Genomic DNA, 22,484 nt, shown 5'->3' on the forward strand with positions numbered 1-22,484 from the left:
CCCTGGCTGCGAGGCCCTGCCCGGCCACCCTCCGCCAGGGAGCAGGGCAGGCCGGGGGGCAGCCAGGGCAGCCCCAGCATCGGGCACACCTCCCTGGGGACGGGGGCAGGCGGAGGCTGGGCCAGGATGTCGGTCTGCGGGTGGGCCGAGAGCTCAGCAGGGCCCATGGCCAGGCAGAGCAGCTCTGTGCCATGGCGGAGCTGTAGCCCAGGCAGGGACCAAGCCCTCAGCCAAAAGCAGCTCCCGCAGGCAGGGGTCGGCCTCACAACTACTCTGTCAGGGATCCTTTCCCCATGGCCTCAGCAGGGTGGGGCCGCCCTCGGCTGCACTGCCTCTGAGCCGGCCCTGAGCCCCCACAGGCAAAGCCTTGGCAGGGGGATGCGCTTGCAGCCCTTAGGAGTGATAAGACCAACCGTGCAGCCGTGCATGGGGAAGGGCGGCTTCCCGCACATGTCTTGGACCACACATGTACCATCCTGTTTGGAATAGCTAAGATCGTATCTCATTTTAGGCAGTAAGGGTACAATGTACCTCTAAAGTTTTTCCAGTCTGCTTCAATACCTCGGCAAATAACATCAACAGTGCTAAAGTGTTTTGCAGCTGCTTGATAAATGCCTTCTCCCACTGGCTGCCCAGGCTGGGAGGCTAGCAAGCCATGACTCACTTTCTTTAAGAGTTCACCAGAGCTTTGCGTAGCGTTAATTTCTCTTCGTATGCATCTATGTATAATACAAACAAAACTAAATGCCATATATTGACCATTAAATACGAAAAAGGATATTAATTACAAAGTTTCTGTAGTTTAAAAACCTCATAGTCAAATCCTGATAAAGCTGTAGTAAAGCACATTTATAGATGTATTATCTTTCATGAAGCCAATTAAATTATCGGTGCTTCTCTGCATGATCTCTGGTATTTCATTGGAGAAAACTTTAGTGTCTTTGAATTGTCCATTCAGATACCCTGCTAATTACTTAACCATTAAGACAATATATTATCTTCCCTCAGGCTTTACAAAAGTCAAATCTCATACAGCTCATATAATCAGTAACTCACAAAGTCACTTCTGTTAGATAATGTTAGGGAAAATAAGATGCCTCTCAGTGATTTGGAAGTTAAAAAAAAAATACTCTGTGGTAACAAAGATAAAAACAAAGTTTAGGTTTTTTTGAGTATTCATCATTAGAAACTTTTTCAGATGGCAGCTTGTCATAGTTTAGATTTTAGTTTACACTAACATATGCACAAATAATTTGTGAAAATGATAGATGCAGTAACTGTTAGCTGAGTGAAGAAAATATTATGAGAAACACTTTGAAAATACTGATTTATCAACCCATACAAAATGAAACTTTCTACATACATAAACATCTGGAACAAACTTTTAACTTACTTGTAATGTATTTAAATAGGGTATGATTTTGCATGGGAAAGATGGCTTTTTTCTTTCTCCAAATACAAAACCACAACGCATTTATAATTTAAAGTTTCTGAGTTTCTGATTTGCCCATCAGGCAGTTTGTGCACTAAGTAATTTTGTGTGGCTGAAACAGCCACAGGAGGATAAACAATAGAAATAACAGGAAGCTAGGCAAAATCTGAGGAATGTGGTTAACATTAAGCGTGTAAGTAAGCCTATTGATTAATCTCTTTACAGAGTTGTATCCTAATCTTTATTTTAGATAGCATGTGACTTTAGGACTTTGAAGTTGAATACAACATCTAGTGCTTGTGTATGGTTTGATACCACAACCTGCAGTCACACACAGTGATTTACATGTGGTAATGCAATCTGCAATCTCATAGCAGAACATTTACAAACCCCAGTTTTACAAAATGTTGTGCGTAAATCAGAAATTACAATGGAATGCATATACCATTGATTCCTTTGTGCAATTTTCCTGTAAATTTTAATTGGAATTGCTGTGAGCTACAGTTGGCTTACAGTGGTCTTATACAGCCTTAAGCTCCACGAAGACACCTAAGGCCGAAGGAACAGAGAGATTCTTTTTCTTTTCTTCAGAGGGAGACATATTTCTGAAATCATAGCAGTTCAGGCATTTCCTAAATGAGCTTTTAAAAACCTGTTAGTAACTCTGGTGCTTGCAAGTTTTCTGTGGAGAATGGTAAATTTAGCAATTGTTTTTGTTAATTGTGCCACTGAAACACAGTATTTGTTAGCAGAGTCTAAGCTTAGATATGTACAGCAGCTGAAGTGCTGTATTTCAGACTCGTGCTGCATATTCATTGATTTTGGTAGAGTAATAGTTTATTTTCTTTCACTTTGAATGTTGGCAATCAGCACTGAGTTATCCAGAGAGGTGAGTTATCCCAAGCTTGTGATCATTTGGGGGGTTTCAGCTTGTGTTATTTTATCTTGTTTATGAAGGGCTGGGTTTTATCTGAAATTGTACAATAATCATGGTTGTGTGATTCTACATTTGGATGGGGAGCGGGTTATCAATAGCTTTGTAAACTTATCCATAGAAAAGCTTCCCTGATATTTTCCTCTGCCTCAGAATTTGTGTACATGTTGGCTTAAAGGATAAATGTATTTGGGTTGCTTCAAAAGAAGTAAAATGATCCACTTATTCATCCATTATTTTTCTCCTTATCTTTGCCGTGAGTATATATGTGCTCTCTTTTAGGAGACATACTATATTAAAACCATAATTGCTTTAAATACATTACAGAATACCATTTCAGAATAAAACATTTACGTTTTTAAATTGGAAATGAATGTTCTCCTTGAGGTTTGTTTTTTTTTTTGGAATAGTGAACTGCTTGAAGTTTAAACAAAATATTTCTCTTGAAAGAGAATGCTATGTTTCTTTTGATCCAAAGTGGTTTGTCATTTGGGGGACAGAAGGGAAGAAGGAATGATTTCAAAACTGACAGACATGAATTTCAGAAGTAATAAGGATTTAAAGAGCATTCATTTTGCTTTGACTGAAGCTGTAACCTGGAATTGCCAACTCCTTAATCACAATCTTCTCTGTATCGCACCACGTGTATAAAAGGTAGCTATGAAAAGCAAGAATTTAATATTCATCCTTAGATAAGCGAGGGCAGGATTTGGGCATGAGAAAAGAAGAAAGGAGCAGGCAAGCATAACACCCTGCCCCGATTTTGACTTACCTCCTCTCTTCGTTCCTTCCAGCAAAGCTAAGAGGAGTCAGTGCCTATGGCCTATATCTACAATGCTGCCTTCTTCCATGCACCAAACCTGCTGTCTTTCCAATCAGTAGAAAATTATTACTCGCTATAATGATAATTGTATCAGACCAGTAGCCTTCTTTCAAAGGGAAAACCCCTGCTGTTCCCACCCCTCTGATCTCTAACACCAGAAATACTTCCTCCCCTCACTGCCCCCAGTCAGTGACAGCAGGGCAGGATTCCTCCCTAATGTATATTCAGCAAAGTCAGAAGAACACACTGGGAGGAGAACTGCTGAAATTGTTGGGTCAAAATTAAGCTCTTAAAATTACATTTGAAAAATTGGCTCTTGGATTCTGATAGGCAATCAACTGTTATCTTTTTCAGTCCCATCTTCTCACTCCTTTTCCCTCAGCTGCTAATGAAACTGCTTTTATATCAAGCAAGTCCTTTGGAATCAGAAGCAAAACTGATCTGTGTATATGTTATCTATGAGTTAATACTTTTTAATAACTCAATATGAACTGACAGTGAATCCATAAAATGTATACTTTTCAGTACTTTTTAAAGAACACCTCATTTTAATATTGTTATATTGTCTTATTACAAGAGAAGGAAGTACTGCCTAGTTTCTCTAGCTATGTAAAGAAAATAGTCTTGAATATGTCAAAATGAGAAAAAGCCACATGGATCTTCAAAATGCTATCTATAGCAATGGTTTCCATCGTACTGCTGGAAGAGTCAGAAGGAATATGAGTCTGTACAGTGTATACATGTTTGAGTTGCTCTTTCATTTGTTTCAGTTATGTTTTCAGATTGGGAAGCCAGAAGACAGTAACTGCAATACATGCTGGCATGTGTAAATGTGGTAGCTGGCAGGAGAAGGAAAGAAATCTCTGTTTAAACATGTGTGATGAAGTCTGAGGATGGTTTTAAAATAATATTTCAGAATGCAAACCTGGCAAATTTATTATAAGATTTATTTTAATGAATTGTTTCTGCTTTAAAGGCCAGCGAAAAAGCATGTAAGGTTGTGCTGTGGTTAAGAACGGCAGGGACTCCCGCTCCAAGAAACTGGGGGCATGGTGAGCTCTGACCATCACAACATCTCCCGTCCCCAGGGCAGCTGCTACTCAGGTTGTTTCCTGACATGATTAAGAGTAGCCTCAGGCTTGTGGTAGTTTGTGCTAGAAGGTATCGGCATCTCCTTCCTACATCTCTGAAGGTGGTTATAGCAGCACCTCCCAGCCTCTCATGCCAACAGGGTGCAGAGGACCCAGCTGATGTGGCCCTTCTGTCAGAGGCTTCTCAGAGGACTGTAGGCAAGTCAGACCCATCTATAAATGTATAGGGATGTCATCTTTGTCTCATCAAGGTGGTGTGAGCATTGCAAGTCTCCATTACTTAAATAAGGAAGTCATATAAATAGCTTTGGCAGATAAGAAGTTACTTCACTCTTTCTTATTAACAGATGGAACCTACATAAAACATAGATAATGTGCTTTTGTTTAGTTTTAGATATTAGTGAAGTTGTCTAGATAACAGTTTCAAGCAGCAGTGACGACTGTCTGTAAATTTGGAAGCTGTGTCTTTTAATGATCTCCCACTATATATCAAGAACTGATTTTTTTCTTTTTTAAGTCCATATACCAAAATAAAAACTGTTAAGAATTGTATAATCAAAACAGCATATATATCTAGGTTGGAAAGGAAAGAAGGTGCGTTATAACTGCATTTTACTTATGACCAAAATTTGCTTCTATTAATGAAACTTATTTTCTTGTTTTGCAGCTTGCAGGTCTGGATTCTATAAAGCATTTGCTGGAAATGTAAAGTGCTCCAAGTGCCCTCCACACAGTTTGACTTATGTAGAAGCAACTTCTGTCTGTCAGTGTGAGAAAGGTTACTTCAGAGCTGAGAAGGACCCACCAACTATGGCATGTACCCGTAAGTCTGATCAGTACCAGTGTCTGCAATTTTCTTCTTCTCTGCCTCATTTATTTATTTTTCATAGAATCATAGAATCATTAAGGTTGGAAAACACCTCTAAGATCATTGAGTCCAACCATCAACTCAACACCACCATGCCCACTACACCATGTCCCTAAGCACCTCATCTACACGTCTTTTAAATACTTCCAGGGATGAGGACTCAACCACTTCCCTGGGCAGCCTGTTCCAAGGCTTGACCACTCTTTCAGTAAAGAAATTTTTCCTAATGTCCAATCTAAACCTCCCTTGGCACAACTTGAGGCCATTTCCTCTCGTCCTATCGCTAGTTACTTGGGAGAAGAGACCCATTTTACAAAAATGACATGAGTTTGTACATTTTGTGAAAAAAAAACATTCAAGATAACCAAAAGAGATTTTTAAAATCAAAATTCAAACATCATATTTCTCTTTAGTCTAGGTATCCCTAAAAATACTGACATGTTTCTTAGTTTAGTGACTTTTTGACTTGTAGTTCTGAGACATAATACAAAGTATGTAATCATTGTCATATAGATAACACTGTTGAGTTTTAACTACCAGTATGTATTTTAAATACATGAAAATATGCTTATACAAAAACTTGCAAAAATACTGGAGTCACGTAAAGAAAAAAAATTATATGACATACTCTGCTGTCTCCCCACATTTAAATGAAAATTATAAGACAAATGTCATCCCAACACAATTGAATAAAAACTAAACTCTCTAAAAAAGACAAGAAAATCATAAAAAGAAGGGAAGAAAGATGTATCCAATCAAAAGGAGAAACAATTAAACTCTCTTGCATACCATCTTCTTTCAACAGAGTTATTCCCTCTTACACAACTGTGATAATGAAAATTCTTTAGATTTTTTGATAATTTTTAAAATACAACATTTTGTGATTTTTGACTAACCTAAATTTGGCATTAAGCCAAAACTGATGCCCAGCAATCAAGGCGCAGAAATTGTGACTGAGAAGAGATTTTTATTACTTTGATTGATGTGCTCGTGTCTAGAAACATAAATTTTTTTTCACTTAATATAATATTTCTCATAGATTTTCATAAGTGGTTCATTACTCATTGGGATTCATTTATTGATCATAAAGCAACTATATCTGTTTAATCTCAAAACTGGGAACAAAGAGCAGCATTTAAAAATCTATGCATGAAATCCTATATTTACATGTAAAATCCTATTATTTAATAAAGACAATCAAAATCTGTTTGCAAATTTTCTAAGATACCTAGTTTTCTGTGTAGCATTTTGTTTTCTCTTTTGGTGGAGGATTTGATTCAAGTACATTTTTTGCCACAGTCCCCTTGTTAAGAGAATTCTAAAAAAATTAACATGTTAAATGCATGAAGTATTTTAACAGACTAGGTATACAAAAGCTTAAGAGATAAAACCATGAAAACAAAGTACTGCTGCAATAACCATCAGTGTATAGTCATAATTTTGGTATGTTTACATTGCGTAAGGCAACACCATTTATTAATAACTGAGCTGACACTAGCAGGATTTAACCACTTCCTGTGCTCATGCTAGTCTCTCCAATTTTACTGGGCAAATTGGGAATATAACAGGTAATTTAGAGCTGATTTACAAAATCATAGGCACTCTGTAATCCTGAGGTCATTACGTAGACCAAGACATTGTCCATCCAGTAAATGGGAGTGATGGTCACCAAAAATGGCATTCCTCAGATCCAAGGCACTTAGCAGAAAGTTGTCTAATCTAACCACAGGGTTTTCAGATGGAAGGGGTAAATCCCAGCCTCTAGCTACTTAAGGGACATAGGGTTCAGAGAGGCACCCCAATCCAACGCACACAATCTGCTGTCAGCTCACTCTGGAGCAGGGCACATAGGCCTATCTTTTTGCACAAAATATGTGAGGGAATAAACAATGTTGTTCCAGGCTTCCCCGCACAAAAATGGTGATTACAAATAATTCCACTCAAATGAGTGCCCCAAGCACAGGCCATTAAGAACTTACCCACAGAACTAACACACATCCCAGGCGCTCTTGAGAGTTTCATGCTTAGAAAGATGATTTCACTCATGCATTATGCAGATGTGGTTCCATATTATGTATAAGTCATTGATTTTTCATCTCCAAAAGATAGTTCTTCTCTGAAAAAATTACTCATACGTGGCATTATATTTCCATAATTATCTTTCAGGGCACAATTTTAAGCCCTGCTACCCGTTAGTATTGATAAAGTAGGGAGGAACATGAGAGCACTGTGGTATCAGAGAGCAGGTACCTACAACACCCTGGTGCTTTCCCAACAAAAGCAGGGTGCTGAGAGCTGCTTTGGCTGAAAACTGTCAGGGAAGACTTGCTGCCAGACCTCTCCGTTCCTGCTGAGGATGTCAGCCAAAGCAACCGAGTGGGTGGAGGCAGGGAAGAAATCAACCACAACAGAGGTACCAGTGCCCCATCTCACCCTGACTTGGGAGAAATAAGAAATAAAGGAGACAGTGAACCACATTCTAGTTTCTGCCTTGCTCTTGTTTCAGTGCCACCATGCATTGCCTCTCATTCAGCCTAGACTGCAAGGTATCAGTATTTCATTGACTGTAAGCACAGACGTATTCATCTTATACCTAATTTCACTAATTGTCAACTCTGCAAACGACACCGAGACTCTTGACAGGCAGACTGCGTTCTTATCTTCTTGCACGTCATCAGTAATGAAGAGTCTGCAGGCCAAATTATTCCCTAAGTGATATCTTTAGCCCCACCGCTTTCAAATTATGCCCTCAGTTATTAAAATTATGTTTCTGTCATAAATACAACCTCACTGCCTTCAGTGGGTCTGTGCAGATGTGGCTAATTTAAATTTAATAAACAAAGATAGACAGGAGTAGAATTTAGATTGTTCCTTCCAAACTGTCATGCTTTACTGTAATAAAAGGAGTTGAAAAGTTAGAAAAAAAATGAGCCAATTTGACTGAATAGGGAGAAAAGGCTGTGCAGTAAGAAAATGCCTTTTCTACATAACCACTTTTGGGGCAGATCTGCATTTTTTATGTTCATTTGCAAACTTGTATCCTGACCTGACATAAGAGATTAGAAATTTTTCTTGTGACTTTTTAAATGAGAATTGTTCTTGAATTAAACACGGAATGAATAGTGGATTCCCCTTACAAATTTCTTCATATTCAAACATTTTGAACCAACTGTATTCATACTTACTTTATTTGCTTCCCCAATTCCTGCAAAGCAATATGCCTAAGATAGACAGATATTTTATTCTCTCTCTCTTTTCATTCCTGTATAGGGTTAGACAGTATTCCTTCAGAATTTTTCCTCAGTACTGGAAAACTTGCATATGCAGCATTATGGAAAATAAGGACCTTGATTTAAGAGCCTATGAAATTAAGAGTTTAGCTTCAGGCATCCACTTTTTTCAAGATGAGCTTCAACTCTAATTTCATTAATTCTGTGAAAGTGCATACTGTATGGTTTTCCAAAATTGTACCGTTCCCATTTTTACTTCATGTAACTGTATTTTGTAAGAGAAGAGTGTGCGCTTTGCAGAATAGCATAACAGAAATCTAATTTTAATAAGAGGAATGAAAATTACATTAGGATATATTGTTAATCTCTTTCTCCTAGCCTTTTTTCGTTTGATTGGCACTTGTTATCAATCTCTTGCTGCTACTCTTTCTCCTTATTGTATTTCTTTGCCTTTTGCGAGTACTCTATCAGGGATCTCTTTGCATACACATGAGCAACAAATAGCATCATATCTAATCCCCTGTCTGTTTACTCTGTACATAAACTCTAACATTTCCCACTATAATGTAATTGGATAAATTGATCCATCTTTTCAAGGTCAAAGGCAGGCAGGCTTATATTGGGTGTCTGAGTCTGAATGCATCTCTTTTCATGTTATGCTTAAACAATTTTGAACCCAACAAACTTATACTCTGTTCAATAACCTCCACCACAAACTGTATCCTTTATTTTTAAGAGTCAACACTGTATTCCAGCAGCAAAATCAAGCAACATGCTCGAAGCTTTCGACCCTACTGCCTCTATTGTTATTTTTATATATATCCTTGTTTGCAATCATCAACGCTCAGACTTGGAGTGTTGGTTTGCAGTCACTGACTTAAATTCTTCCTGCCTGCCTCACAGAAAAAAAAATAAGTGATTCCGAAAAGGAAAAAATGTAATACAGAATTCTACATCAAGTGACACTACTTATCTGTGCTACATGTATGTGTGTAATATATAAAAAAGCAATTATGAACTCAAGGGGCACAGCCAGATGCTGATTCTGAGTGTTCTCAGAAGACGATGGTTAATTTTTGCCCTTCCGCTGTAAATTCAGTAGTCAAAGAACAACATTTCTAAGAGTCCTATAGTTGGTAACGGACAGTTCTCACTTAAAAAACAAAACAGTTTTTTCCAGACAGTCATCACTCTGTAGTGTTTAAAGTACTGCATTGCCTTCACTAGTCTTCTGCAGTGTTGGGTTTGCTCCTCTCTCCTTCCATAAAGGGCAAAATACATTTCACCTTCACAGAGGGAGAGGATACACAAAGCAAGATGAGGTGCGAAGCACTGCATGAGGTATAAACTCAGCTCTCTTGCTTTTGGAGCAGGCCTGCTTCTCCATAAGACGTCGATGCCAGTCTACTCCACAGAGAGTGCAGAAATACTTCTTACTTTATAATTTGTAAATTAAGCAAATGACATTGCTCACACTCAGGCTGTGTTTCATCTAAGAAGCAGAAGAGCTGCATTTTTTTTAATGCTCATCCATCTGAACTGTATTTTACTCTTTTGCATAAAATCCAAAGTCATGAATTCTGCTGTGAGGAAAGGATCCATTGTTTTCATCAATATACTTGTTTTCCTTAAAAATCAATATAAGGAAGTCCCCGAGAGCCTTGCACACAGATGTCTGCAGAAGGTTTATTGCTGCCAAGTTTTTCCAATGTGTCAAATAATCTCTGTATAATTTATAAATGATAACAAAGCAATCAGGCCACATTCATAAAAGCCCAGTGACACATAATTTAGCTGAATCTGAGGATTAGAATTAATTGTCTCTCTTTGTTCCAAGTTCTAAATCTTAGTAAATGATTCACTGCATGTCATTACAGCTTAATATTTGCATGAAATCACAGTTTAACTGGCATAATTTAACAGCAATTAAAAAGCTATTTAATCGTCATGCAAATTGGCATGAGGGGCCTTGAGTATGAAGGGTGTCTGAGGTTTTTTTCAGTATTTGCAGGCGGACAGTCATATACTTTCAGACACCCCTAACATAATTGATAATGTTCTCCCTGTTCATTGAAATGTGAATGTACAATAATTCTTGTTTTCTCTTACAATTGAGGATTAAGTCCCAAATCATGAATATAACAACCTTCACTCTCTAGTACAAATAAAAAATGAATTTTTTAAAAAAGTGTATTTTATCTACTGTATTGGTTCTTCTACTGATGCCATCTATATATAGTATAACAAAAATCTGATAAAAAATTAAAATTGACAAAGCCAGACAAAACTCTCGTATTGCCCGGATTCATATTAATTCCTGTTTTGGCCTGCCAAAGCTGATGAAGTAACATAAAAAATACCTAAGCTATGATGACCCATTGTTATAATATCTATAGTTCATGTAAGATTAAATTTAAGCCACTTTTAAAACATTGGCTCCAATCCTTCGAGCAATTACACACATGCTTAGTTTTAAGTGCATAAGTATTACCAATTATTTCAAGGGGATTACTGATCCACTTAAGGTTATGCACATATGTAAGCGCGATTAAGGCTCATCCTCCATAGTCCTAAAACTCCTTGTTGGTTTTAACAGTGGGAATTTGTTAAGAGCATTCATTACTTAATTCTCACAGCATGTTTTTAGAGGAAATGTAATTATTCCTGTCTTCTGCACATAAATAATAAGAACTGAAGCTGAAGTAATCTGTGCTAGTTTTAGCTTGTTCTGATCTCAGGACTGTTTTCCAGAGTAGCTAGAACCATCAACCTCATGCTAATTTTATGGGAAGTTTAGAGATTTGTAAATCTGAGACACTCTAAGGTTGTAGGGGCTTTTGGACCACATCAGTCTTCAAGGCTGTACCTTGTCTCCGTTTTCCACATCATTGGAAAATGATGTATCAATATAATTAGCCTTTGTTAACAAGTTGCATTTATAAATACTTACATATTACAGTATTTCAAATGCTTCAGTGTTAGAGTTATCACAAGGTCACAATCAAAGACCAGGAAGGAAATACTCAAAATGTTTTCTGTGACCATAAAAATTGCAAATTACAAAACTAATTTTCATCTGATGGGTTCCAGAAATATGGATCTTCAGTACAAATGAGCCACGTACCATTCAGCTAAATGATTCCTTGATATGCTGAAAAATAACTGGTCTTTACTATCAGGGGCATTTTGGCTGCTAACTATGAAGTCTGCACAGATAGATATATGAATAAATACTCACACATTCAAAATATTTTAAACTTTCTTGTCCACTAAAAAAATGCAAAGCGATGCAACACCTCCAAATATTTTAATTATCAAGTGCTTGAAATCCAGCAGCTAGCTCATCATTTACTTTAGGCTAAAAATCGTTTTAATGAAAACATAGTCTCAGTTATTTAAAGTTACAAATAAATGCCAGAAAGAAAAAAGCAACTCAAATGTTCAACTACATTTCACAGAAAACCTTAACATTAATTAGTGCACATTATCCCTTCCACACCATACAAACTTTTTTCCCCTTTACAAGCATTCCAGCTTTTATACCCACATTTATGCCACATAAGTAAACAAATAGCATCACTTAAAACTTACAAATGTTGGTGAATAGTGACCTTTTTTCTGCAACAATTACTGCCTCTTTTCTTGCTGCTATGTGTAGGTACAACTGTATAGATCTTTACTACTATATAGTTTATTAGTAAAATGTAAGATATGTAAGATACATTAATGTTTTCTGTTAAAGTATAGTCCATTTTAGTATTCAGGGTCATCTTCAAGAATTAAGAACTTGTCTAAATGAATTTATTTCAGTTGTAGGTGTGTATTTCAGAACCATTCATGGGCTTGATTTTCTAAATCACTACATTTTGTTCAGTCAAATAAATAGCTGTAAGTTTGAAAATTGAAGCAGCGTATCAGTGCTGTAGTAATTGCAGATCTTAAGGAAAAAAAGAAATAATGGAATTGAATTATTAGAAAAAGGTAGTATTTTTTTTTTCCTTGAGATTTGAGATCCTGATTTATATATGAAATGTTAGGAAGAGCTTTGATATTTTGTTTTCCTTCCTAATGCAAAGTTCAGACCATTTGTCTGACCATCCTTTGGGCACAAGGTCTTGCCCTCATCCTACAAGATGTTGAACTGGAATTTTACAAGAGTGTTATCAATATTTTTGGTTGGTTGGTTGGTTCTTCTCTCATTGTCTTAAAGTCTTTATGAAGGACATTATGATATTTTAATTATCTCACTCTCAGATTTACTGTGCCACTCAATTTGTTGGGTGAAATACACTCTGTGTAACAATTAGCTGACGTCATCTGCAAATATTTTATATAGTCTTTCAGTCTGCTTGAGAGGCTCTGAAGTAATGAAAAGCTCACTCGAAGTTTGAATAGTATCTCAATCAAAATTTTATATTTAAGTCTTGCTGGCAGGTTGTATAAATCATGAAAAGCTGCAAAGCAAGCTGAAAGTTTTCAAAGTTCTGCTAACCATTGGCTAAGCAATCCATGTGCACTGTGATTTTATGTTGAGAGCTGGGAATATAATGCTTATTCAACTCATTCAGCTCAAAAAAAACCCAGAGATCACCAGTGAGTTTACCACAGTCATCTTACATATATCAAAACCTGGAGTATAAGGCCTTGCATTTTGCCAAATCTGTGTTTCTTACATAATTTTTATGGGCATATTTTAGGTCTATATACAAATTGCTTTTGAAAATCATGTGTCTGTAAGTGCTTGGTTGAAATATGTTATGTGGAAGAAGAAGAATATAATAAGAAATGGGGATAAGATTATTCAGACTTCCTTTAACAATTTCTGCCTTTCCTTCACCCTTTCACTAATTCCTATCTGAAAAATCATTAGGTGGTAAAGTTCTTCCATCAGACTGTGGAAGCTGATATATAAAGCCTCAGATGATTTACATGTGATCCTACGCAGTAAGTCAGCATAACAGCTTAAAACTTGTTGGACATACCTTGACTATTTTGTATCAGAAATAGTGTGGCCAGCAGGATTAGGACCGTCCCCCTGTACTCAGCACTGGTGAGACTGCACCTCAAATACTGTGTTCGGTTTTGGGCCCCTCCCTACAAGAAGGACATTGAGGTGCTGGAGCGTGTCCAGAGGAGGGCAACGAAGCTGGTGAAGGGTCTGGAGCACCAGTCGTATGAGGGGCAGCTGAGGGAACTGGAGTTGTTCAGTCTGGAGAAAAGGAGGCTCAGGGGAGACCTTATGGTGCTCTACAACTACCTGGAAGGAGGTGGTAGCAAGGTGGGTGTCGGTCTCTTCTCCTGAGTAACAAGCAATAGGACAAGAGGAAATGGCCTGAAGTTGTGCCAGGGGAGGTTGAATTGGACATTAGGGAAAATTTCTTCACCAGAAGGGTTGTGAAGCATTGGAACAGGCTGCCCAGGGAAATGGTTGAGTCGCCATCCCTGGAGGTGTTTAAAAGATGTGTAGATGTGGTGCTTAGGGACATGGTGTAGTGGTGGACTTGACAGTGCTAGGTTAACAGTTGGACTTGATGATCTTAAAGATCTTTTCTAACCTGAATGATTCTATGATTCGATTCTATTGTGGGATCCATGGGAAATGGTCACTCGTGGTTCATCTGACAGTACACAGAGAGCTTTACTACCTGCTTGCTAGCTGAGAGCTTTCCTATACTCTGCCTGCTGCTACTATCTTTGCATCCCTCCCCATAGTCTTCAAGAATTATTTTTTCTCCTGCTTTGCGGCCATCCTTTTAGATCTTTAGCTTGCAAGGTTGATGTCTTCACTGTTATACTGATGCTGATGAGGTGCCAGGTGGGCAAGAAAAAACTTGTAAACTGTCTCTCATGCCTAATAGTCTTGGCCTGTTGCCATCTACCTCTGTTAATGAACAGCAGCAAAGAAATCCCTGGGGATAAGCAGTGAAGGATAGAAAAAATATCTGGCACTGCAGAACTAATACAAACAATTTTACCTCTTGTAGTTATTCCAAAGCTGTTATTTATTATTCAATTTAACTCTTATAAAACATCAAAGATTATAAGTATCAGAAAAGCCTACTAGACTTATTACTGGACATAAAATAAGGAAATAAATTTTGTGGTTAAAGCTCTACCCCAATATCCCACAAGATCAAGAGATATTTAGTGCAAATTTGTGTTATCAAGTCTGGGTTTGACATTCCCAAGTCATTTTTATGTTGCCTTAAATTACTTCTGAATTAATTCTAATTTATTTAGCTTATTCAGCTTTTTATGATCTCACCTATTTATTATTCCTGCTTAATTTTCAGGGATTGTAAGTGTTTAGATAATTTTTAATTTTTCCATTGCATTTGCTATTGAAACATAACTCTTTTAGCTTCTATTTGCAAATACTTGCCTTAAGACTAATACGTTTTTTCATGTTTTTTTTTTCTCCAAAATAGACAACTTGTCGCTTAACAGGCTTTCCCCTCCTTCTCTGCAGGGCCACCTTCTGCTCCGAGGAATGTGATTTTTAACATTAACGAAACAGCTCTGATGTTGGAATGGAGCCCCCCGAGTGACACCGGAGGAAGAAAAGATCTCACTTACAGTGTCATCTGTAAGAAATGTGGGTCAGACGCCAGCCAGTGTGAGATTTGTGGGGGAGGTATCCGTTTCATCCCCAGGCACACAGGTCTCATCAACTCCTCTGTGACAGTGCTTGACTTTGTGTCGCACGTGAACTACACCTTTGAAATAGAAGCCACAAATGGGGTCTCAGAGCTGAGTTTCGCTCCCAAGCAGTTCACAGCTATCACGGTTACCACAGACCAAGATGGTAAGTCCCAGCACTGCATGTCTGTTACTGTGCCCCTACCATCTATGCACTTATTAGGGGGATCGTTTTGTTTCTTAGAAGTCTGGGTCAGAAGTTAGGATGATTTGCAGATTGTTACACATTTTTGAGTGCCTTTGGTGAGGACTTCCAGCTTCTGCTGATGAGGGCATTAAATGCTTTTGGCAGTTGGACCTTGACCACAATACACAGGGGTGTACTGTGTAGGAGGAACATATCTTCCTGTTTAAAATTAAGTGCAAGCTTTAACTACCTGGGACTAACTGTATCAGTGGTTCATCAGAACTGGAGTCTGCGTCTGTGCTTTTCCAAGTCTTTCCTTACGACTTCCGTTTTGAAAGATTAAAACACCACAGGTTATCTATTGCAATTTCACAATTCAAAGGTGAAATGAAAGTGAACTCACTTCCTTTAGTATCCATGTTTCATAGTACTAACACAGCACGCTTCCCTGTAAGATATTTCAACATCTGTATGAGCCATTTCCTTAGGTGAAGTATCCTAATAGATTTTTTTGTGTCTTTAATTGTCCACTTTGCATTTTTTTGAGCTTTTTCTTCCCCCCATTTCAGTTCAAATTCATGTCCAAGGCTGACCTTTATGAGAAACACGGGAAACTAAAAGAGCTCTATATTTTTGTTTATTTCTGCAACTTTTTCCTCTTCCATCTTTAGAAATACTTACTATGCCAGGAAACAGCATGACAAGTTACCAACAAAGTAACCTATATAGCAGTGTTATCTTCTTGCTTGTGTTACTGTAGATGAGAAGGTTATTTCAAAATTATCCCTTGCTGACATTTGTTCCAGAAATGTTTTTCACCTTCTGTGCAGTGACATTGCAACTGTAGCTGAAGTGTTTAATGTAGAACAGGAACTGAACTGGCAAAACTATGGTTTTGAGTAGAAGACCTTTGATAATATGAAAGTATTTAGTAAAAGTGCTAATGTTCAGGAGGATCCTTTTATATTCCACTTGTAGGAAGGCTCTGGATTCTTTCATTGATCAGCCTAGCAAAAATCTGCATACCTGTGTATCTGGGACAAGTAGTTTTGTTGATGAGTAAGTAATGACTTGTTTGCCTTTGGGCATATAAAAATTAACAGCTTGCTGCGATGATGATGATGATGATAATGACAATGGTAATACTAATAATATTCATGAAAATGGATAGAAAAAGCACAAAAACTACTCACTCGCCGTTCATGTGATGATAGCAAAGAAGAGCTAATTATATAAGATGCCTAATAGTATATGCCTTGCACTGAGAATTGCCATTGCCTTAAGCTCTTAGGTTATGTATCATGTTGCTAACCTGTATGTCTCTTTTCCTTTCTAATTAAAGGGAAAAAATGCGGTGCCAGAAACTACCCCTATGTATGCTTATTTTTAGATGTTTTGTTACATGGTACTAAATGCAAGTCACCAACCATGTGGAGGTCACCAGAGATATGGTTTGTTTTTAAACTGGCTAACAGCTGGGTGAACACAGCTTGTGATGTGTATTTAAGTGGTGGGCTTTTAAAAAATTTCTTTTGCTATTGTCTGTTCCTGGTTTAAGGATATAGACTTTTACTGCAGTTTACTCAAAACAGGGAAAAGACCAATGTTTTGATAATTTGTGACACACTGACAGTAAACTCTAGAGTGTAGGATGCTTGCATTCCCTATAATAATTCTTACATTACTAAAAATGCTGTTGGAAGGGCTTCAGAGAATTTAAGACCAGATTTCCAGAATATCTGTCAGTTTATTTGGATATAAAAAGACAGCTTTGCAGGAGAAAGCATTGTAATAAACGAAATGGAGGCATCTGTAAGATGTTGTTATAAAGATAAAACCATTTTGTAGGCTTACAAACTGTGTAGTTGTATAAAATCATAAGCATGTTAACTATATATTTAGAAGTAAAAGAAAGAAAGATAATGTCATAGGAAATATGGATGAAAATTAATAGAGTTTTTGGTGATGGAAATTATTGAGAGGACAATAAACATTTTTTGTGAGTTACTTTTAGTCATAAATAAGAAGTGTATCTAACCTCAGAAAAGGAAGCTGTAGAACTAAAGCTTCAAGAGCGTTGCGGAGACTTTATTAATGTTTATAAATCAGATCGAAGTTATCATATAAAAGGATTAGTGACCTTTTTATTTTTATTGTTAGCCAGCTATTAGTAAACAATTCATAGTTTTGCTTTTGCCATGTTTACCAAAAATACTAAATAATCGCCTTTATACTGCATTTTTTTTTCTAGCTCTACCACCAAACAGTAAACTCACTGTTGCAATCTTTCCTTATAATCTCAATTATACTGAAATGGACAGTACTTATTGCATGGTGTTGCAGGTTTGTGTACATGTTCATATAAAACAAAGATCCAATATTGTATGTGTGACGTGACAACAAATCAAAAATATCTTAATGTGTACAAGGGCTGCATTACCAGAAGTCCAAACATACTGGTTTAAAGCAATTTTTCTCTTTTGATGTGTGTCTAATATGAAAGATCTAGATCTATAATAAATTATATCTACACAACATATTTATCCCATGTTCATACTACCTTTTTATATGTAATATTTTCATACATACTGTTTTAATGTTTTTGGTATAGACATTGCATGAAGTGATAGACCTCTTTATAAATATATAAATTGTTTTCTTCGATTGTCATATCTTTGTTAAGAATATTGAACAATATCTTCAGCTGTTGTAAATCCAGACCATTCTGTTAGCTGCAATAATTTACAGTAGCTGAGGAGCTAGCACTTTATTTTCTTTGAGCATATTGGATTTCCTTCCCTCCAGTGGCCCTTTCTTTTTGAAGATTTATGTGAAATTAACAGATTCTTTTTTAAACATGCAAAATTATTAGCTTGTTCTTCAGGGTTTTTTCTCTCTTTTGGGAAAAGATATTGCTGTTGGCATTTTGCTGAATAAAATAATGCAATGAAGAGTACCGTGGGCACCCATAGAAACTGAAGAACTGTATTGTACGACAGTTACTGAGTAGAGTAGTCTGAGAGCATCAAAGAGGGAGAATGTTTGCTGACAGGAGAAGTGAACTAATTCAAAAGTGATTAAGACTCGTCTTTATGCACAGGGCTCTACCACAACTAATATTAAAATCTTAACTGCCTCCTCATGCAATCATCAGCATCAACAAGATTAAGTACACTGCTCAGCTCTAACAATGACAAGAAGTAACTAAAGGAAAGTAACACTTTGAAAAGGCTTTGCAAAATTCATCCCACAAACCTATCTGGGATTTGATGACTAACGCATTATCAGACCTGATCAAATACTGAAAAAAAACTACTAACATTAAAGTAAGTCATATAAAATTAATTTGGTAGCAGTCATGACTTTTTTAGTTATTAATTTTGTACAAATATTCATAAATTCGATATCCATGGTTTTGGTTTCCCCCCCCCCGGGCTTCATAAGGAAACAAAGTTTCTGTGGTCACATTGTCTGTCAGGCACCATAAAGAACTGTGAACCCATTAGCCAACATGAGTTCGATAACAGAGAAAAAGATTTCACAGATATGTTCTCTCAACAGAAGTGTGAAAAATGGCCACTTACAGTCACCAAGCTGTTGGTTGGGTCTGCAGGTCGAAAAGCAAGGTTCAGCTATGTAAGGCTTTCTTACTGGACTAGAGACGCCAGCTGACCGACCACTTAACCTGTCTATTGGCTAGTCAGTAAAGAAAGAATATATATGGTTCCTGAATGACCACAGCACATGCTGTGTCTTGTCCAGCAAGTGTGGCAAACAAGGATGGGGTAGGGATATGTTAGGAAGCAGAGATGTTGCAGATGGAAAGATGAGGGAAGTGAGCTATATGCTACTCTTGTGTAGCTTTGTTTCAAAATGTGTTGAGATATCAAAATAATCCCTACTTCAAAATTCAGATAAATGGACAGATAAACAGAAAGAGATTCTGCTCAGAAAAGCACTTAAGCAAAGTCCCTGTTCAAGGAAGAACATTAGCGCATATTAAGTGCTTTCCCAAATCACTGCCAAAGTAATGTGTAAACAACTGAAAGGTAAAACATGTTTTCAAAAAAAGCCTCATCAAAAAATGTTTAACAATACTGTTGTTCAGAAAAGTGCTTAGATGCCTTTTGTTTATGGCAGAGAGAAAGTTTTATACAGCAGTAAATATGCTGAGTATGAAGTAATTGTACTCAATAGACTTTAAATCATTGTGTGAAGAAGCAGAGAATTATATGCTGAATTGTAATTTATGTTTCTCTTACGACTAATGGAAGGAAGAGACACCTCACTATATAACTTTCTTAGCATGCCTTAGAGTCTGCATTGCCTAAAGAACATTCAGAAGTATTTGAGGTTTTTCATACATAATTAAAGTAGTAAATAATGAATAATTAAGCAAAACAGAACTTAAAACAGTAGTTCCTATTTCCAAATAATAGTCCACATACACATTCACCCAGTGGGCATTCGTAAGTTCTATTACTTGAGAACAGAGGGGTTTTTCAATGTTGCACTGTGCAGATGGGGAGTAGAGTCATGAGACATATCCTGAGTACATGATTATACAGACAGATAGTGGCCTGCTCCATTTCAGTCTACCATTTCAACTGCATCACTGAGGAGCGGCACTCCGTAGCTATAGTGTTTCTCTGACTGGGTAGTTTCCTCATTGTCCAGGCTGCACTTTCACCACATCATGTCCCTCCTGTGGGACTCCATGCTGGCATCCCCCAGCTTGCCTTTCGCCTGCAAGTCCCACAGCAGTGAGCTCCCCTAAAATCATCATCCAGCCGTGGGACACTTCGCAGGCATCGTTCCATTTGTGGGCTCCTTCCTGCCTTGGTGGAAAGCTTACACTAGAGAAATACTCCTTCTGCCATTGCATCCCAGAAATCTCATTTTCTCCCTCCTCAGTTCTGCAGTTTGTGAGTGACTCTGGTCTCCTGCTACCATCAAAGTCCTGCTACCAGTGGGCAAAGTTTGAGGCATGAGAGACTTCACTCTGTTGGGGCACACACCCTATCACTATATTAAAGACCTGTCTAGTTTTTCTGTGTCTAGTGTTGGCAGCCTGTGACCAGCTGAGGTTTTCAGGCAGACTCTGAAACTGCAAATCTGGCAGGATTCCTTTTGCCTAATACATTTTATTTTATGTGAGCCATTGGCAGATATATCCTAGGTGATAAGATGTTTCCTAATCTGATGGTAAAATCTTGCCAGTGTCTGAAAGGGATTACCTTTCATCTAATTCCTTGTTCAAAATAAGTTACAGCAAATTCATTGTTCCTAGTACAGGTGGCTCCTCAGACATATTTGTAGCCCAGTGTGGATGGTCTGTAGCAACAGCAACCTCTTATTACTCTCTTAGAGCTGTGGGAACTGAGGAATGCATGGAAGGATTTCAGTGTCTCTTCCAGGAATAAACATGACCCTATCACCATGAATGAATGGCGTATAACATTATAATAACAACGTGTAAGTTGTTAAGAGCTTCATCCGACTGTCAGAAAAGCGTCTCAGTGGCACTACCAGGACAGTTTATCAGGATTAATCCTTCTGGCGGATGACAGTTTCAGGATGCTCACTGAGGTGGCGGGGGAATTCCCTGTTCACTCATCCTAAGTTGCGTCCCATAGCAGTATCTGACTTTCACCCCCATCAAAAGTTAGCTTTCCTTTTTTTTTCCCTGAGTCTCAAATCTTTACAGATGTGATTGTGCTTTGTAACTTTAAAGTCAAGAAAGCTGCTCTTTTCGTAATCATAGAATCATAGAATCATACAGGTTGGAAAAGACCTCTAATGACACGATGAAGCCCTTTGAACCGACTTCCAAACTGCTTATGTTAATGGTTTATAAATCTAAAGGAACAGCTATTTCTAATCACTGATTGTCGAAATGGAATAGCAGGTTGCATAAAAGCCTGTTATGAAACAGTCACAAAACAACCTCCATCAGACATTGCCAGAGCTCAAGCCACATGAAAGAAAGATCATGAAATTTTCATAGATGACAATAAATGAGAAATTTATGGCATTTGTTTACCTGACACCTACAGCTGTATTGATAGTTCTGCCAAACCCTGTACTGTCATGGGAGCCGTGCAGAGCAGTGCTGCTGGTGCTATTCATGTGAAAAATTTGAGAAGAAATATTAACTCGTTGGTTACTAGCTAGGGACAGTCTGTTAAGTGTCCATACTGAATGTGATGTGAAGACGGTAAGAGGGATTACTAACAAAAAAAAAACATTTGAGATGTGTAGTCCCTATTTTAAGTCACTTCTAAACAATACATTTAAACAATACATTTAAAAAAGGTATTCAGCATTATGCAATGAATATTCAGGCCAGTCTGTTAAACTATGTCAATGTATATGCATATTTATGTTAGTGTGTATATAAATTAAGCATTTATAGTTGGAAAGAAAAACACAAGGCAAAAATGCTAAACCTCAAGTCTCAGACTTATTCAACTAACATTCTGTTGAACACTCTTCAGGTCTGCCAAAGTTCAAAGTTTTGAGGCAAGGTCTTTGTGCAGCAGTTATTACCCACAGATTTTTATCTGCTAGTCACCTCTGTACATTTAGAGTACTTTTTGCTGATGTTTCTTTACACGTATGCCTGATTACTACACAGTAATCATAGGTGAAAAATGGCCTTTAAAACAATCTCGATTTATATCCTTATAAATTTTCTTTAACAAATATGTTCTTTTTCTGCTGGCAGATATTGATGTTCAGCCATTTCTTTAATGCAGCAAAAGTCAACCTGATTCCATTTACTTTTTCTCGTTCACCAGTATTATCCATTAAGCTAGTCAGCCTATGCATAGCTTTAAGATATGTTTCTCCAAGTTACGCAATATGAGGAGAACCAAATGGAATTCTAGTTTGAAGGAGGAGGGGAAAGAGGTTAATCAATACTGGAAAGTATTTTTCCCATAATATACTTACCAGTGTGGTCTTTCAGCTTTTATAATAGTTTCTTTCATTGCATAGCACACTATTATTTATAACCACTGGCAATTTGTCTGTGACATGCGTTTTCAGCAAGTTTCTGATTTAAGTTGTAATCACTAAAATACCACGTCCAAATGCTGCAACAATTGTATATTTAATAATAATAGTTTGTTTCAATTTGTAAAAGGGACATTTGTGGAGAAAAATATAAAATAATAGTTATAAATAAATTGGTAGGCATACAGCACTGGGATAAGAAATACGCCTTTATTTTGTTTGTTCCTATTGTAGTCACTAGCTGCGAAGGGCATTCAGCACAT

The 22,484-nt window shown here is 37.4% G+C and overlaps 1 protein-coding gene across 3 annotated transcripts in view; it reads left to right on the plus strand.

Annotated features, from left to right (window-relative positions):
- Positions 1–22,484, plus strand: part of EPHA6 (EPH receptor A6) — a 515,739-nt gene that overhangs the window by 259,809 nt on the left and 233,446 nt on the right. For 2 of the 3 annotated variants that reach the window (XM_075169520.1, XM_075169531.1), the window contains 2 exons: positions 4,948–5,103; positions 14,848–15,183. In XM_075169520.1, coding sequence (XP_075025621.1) covers positions 4,948–5,103; positions 14,848–15,183 — 492 coding nt within the window. Of the gene's footprint in view, positions 1–4,947; positions 5,104–14,847; positions 15,184–16,182; positions 16,264–22,484 lie in introns of all 3 variants that reach the window. The other variant, XM_075169512.1, reaches the window with a different exon arrangement.

This window comes from Calonectris borealis, chromosome 1 (assembly GCF_964195595.1).
Source record: "Calonectris borealis chromosome 1, bCalBor7.hap1.2, whole genome shotgun sequence".
NCBI lineage: Eukaryota > Metazoa > Chordata > Aves > Procellariiformes > Procellariidae > Calonectris > Calonectris borealis.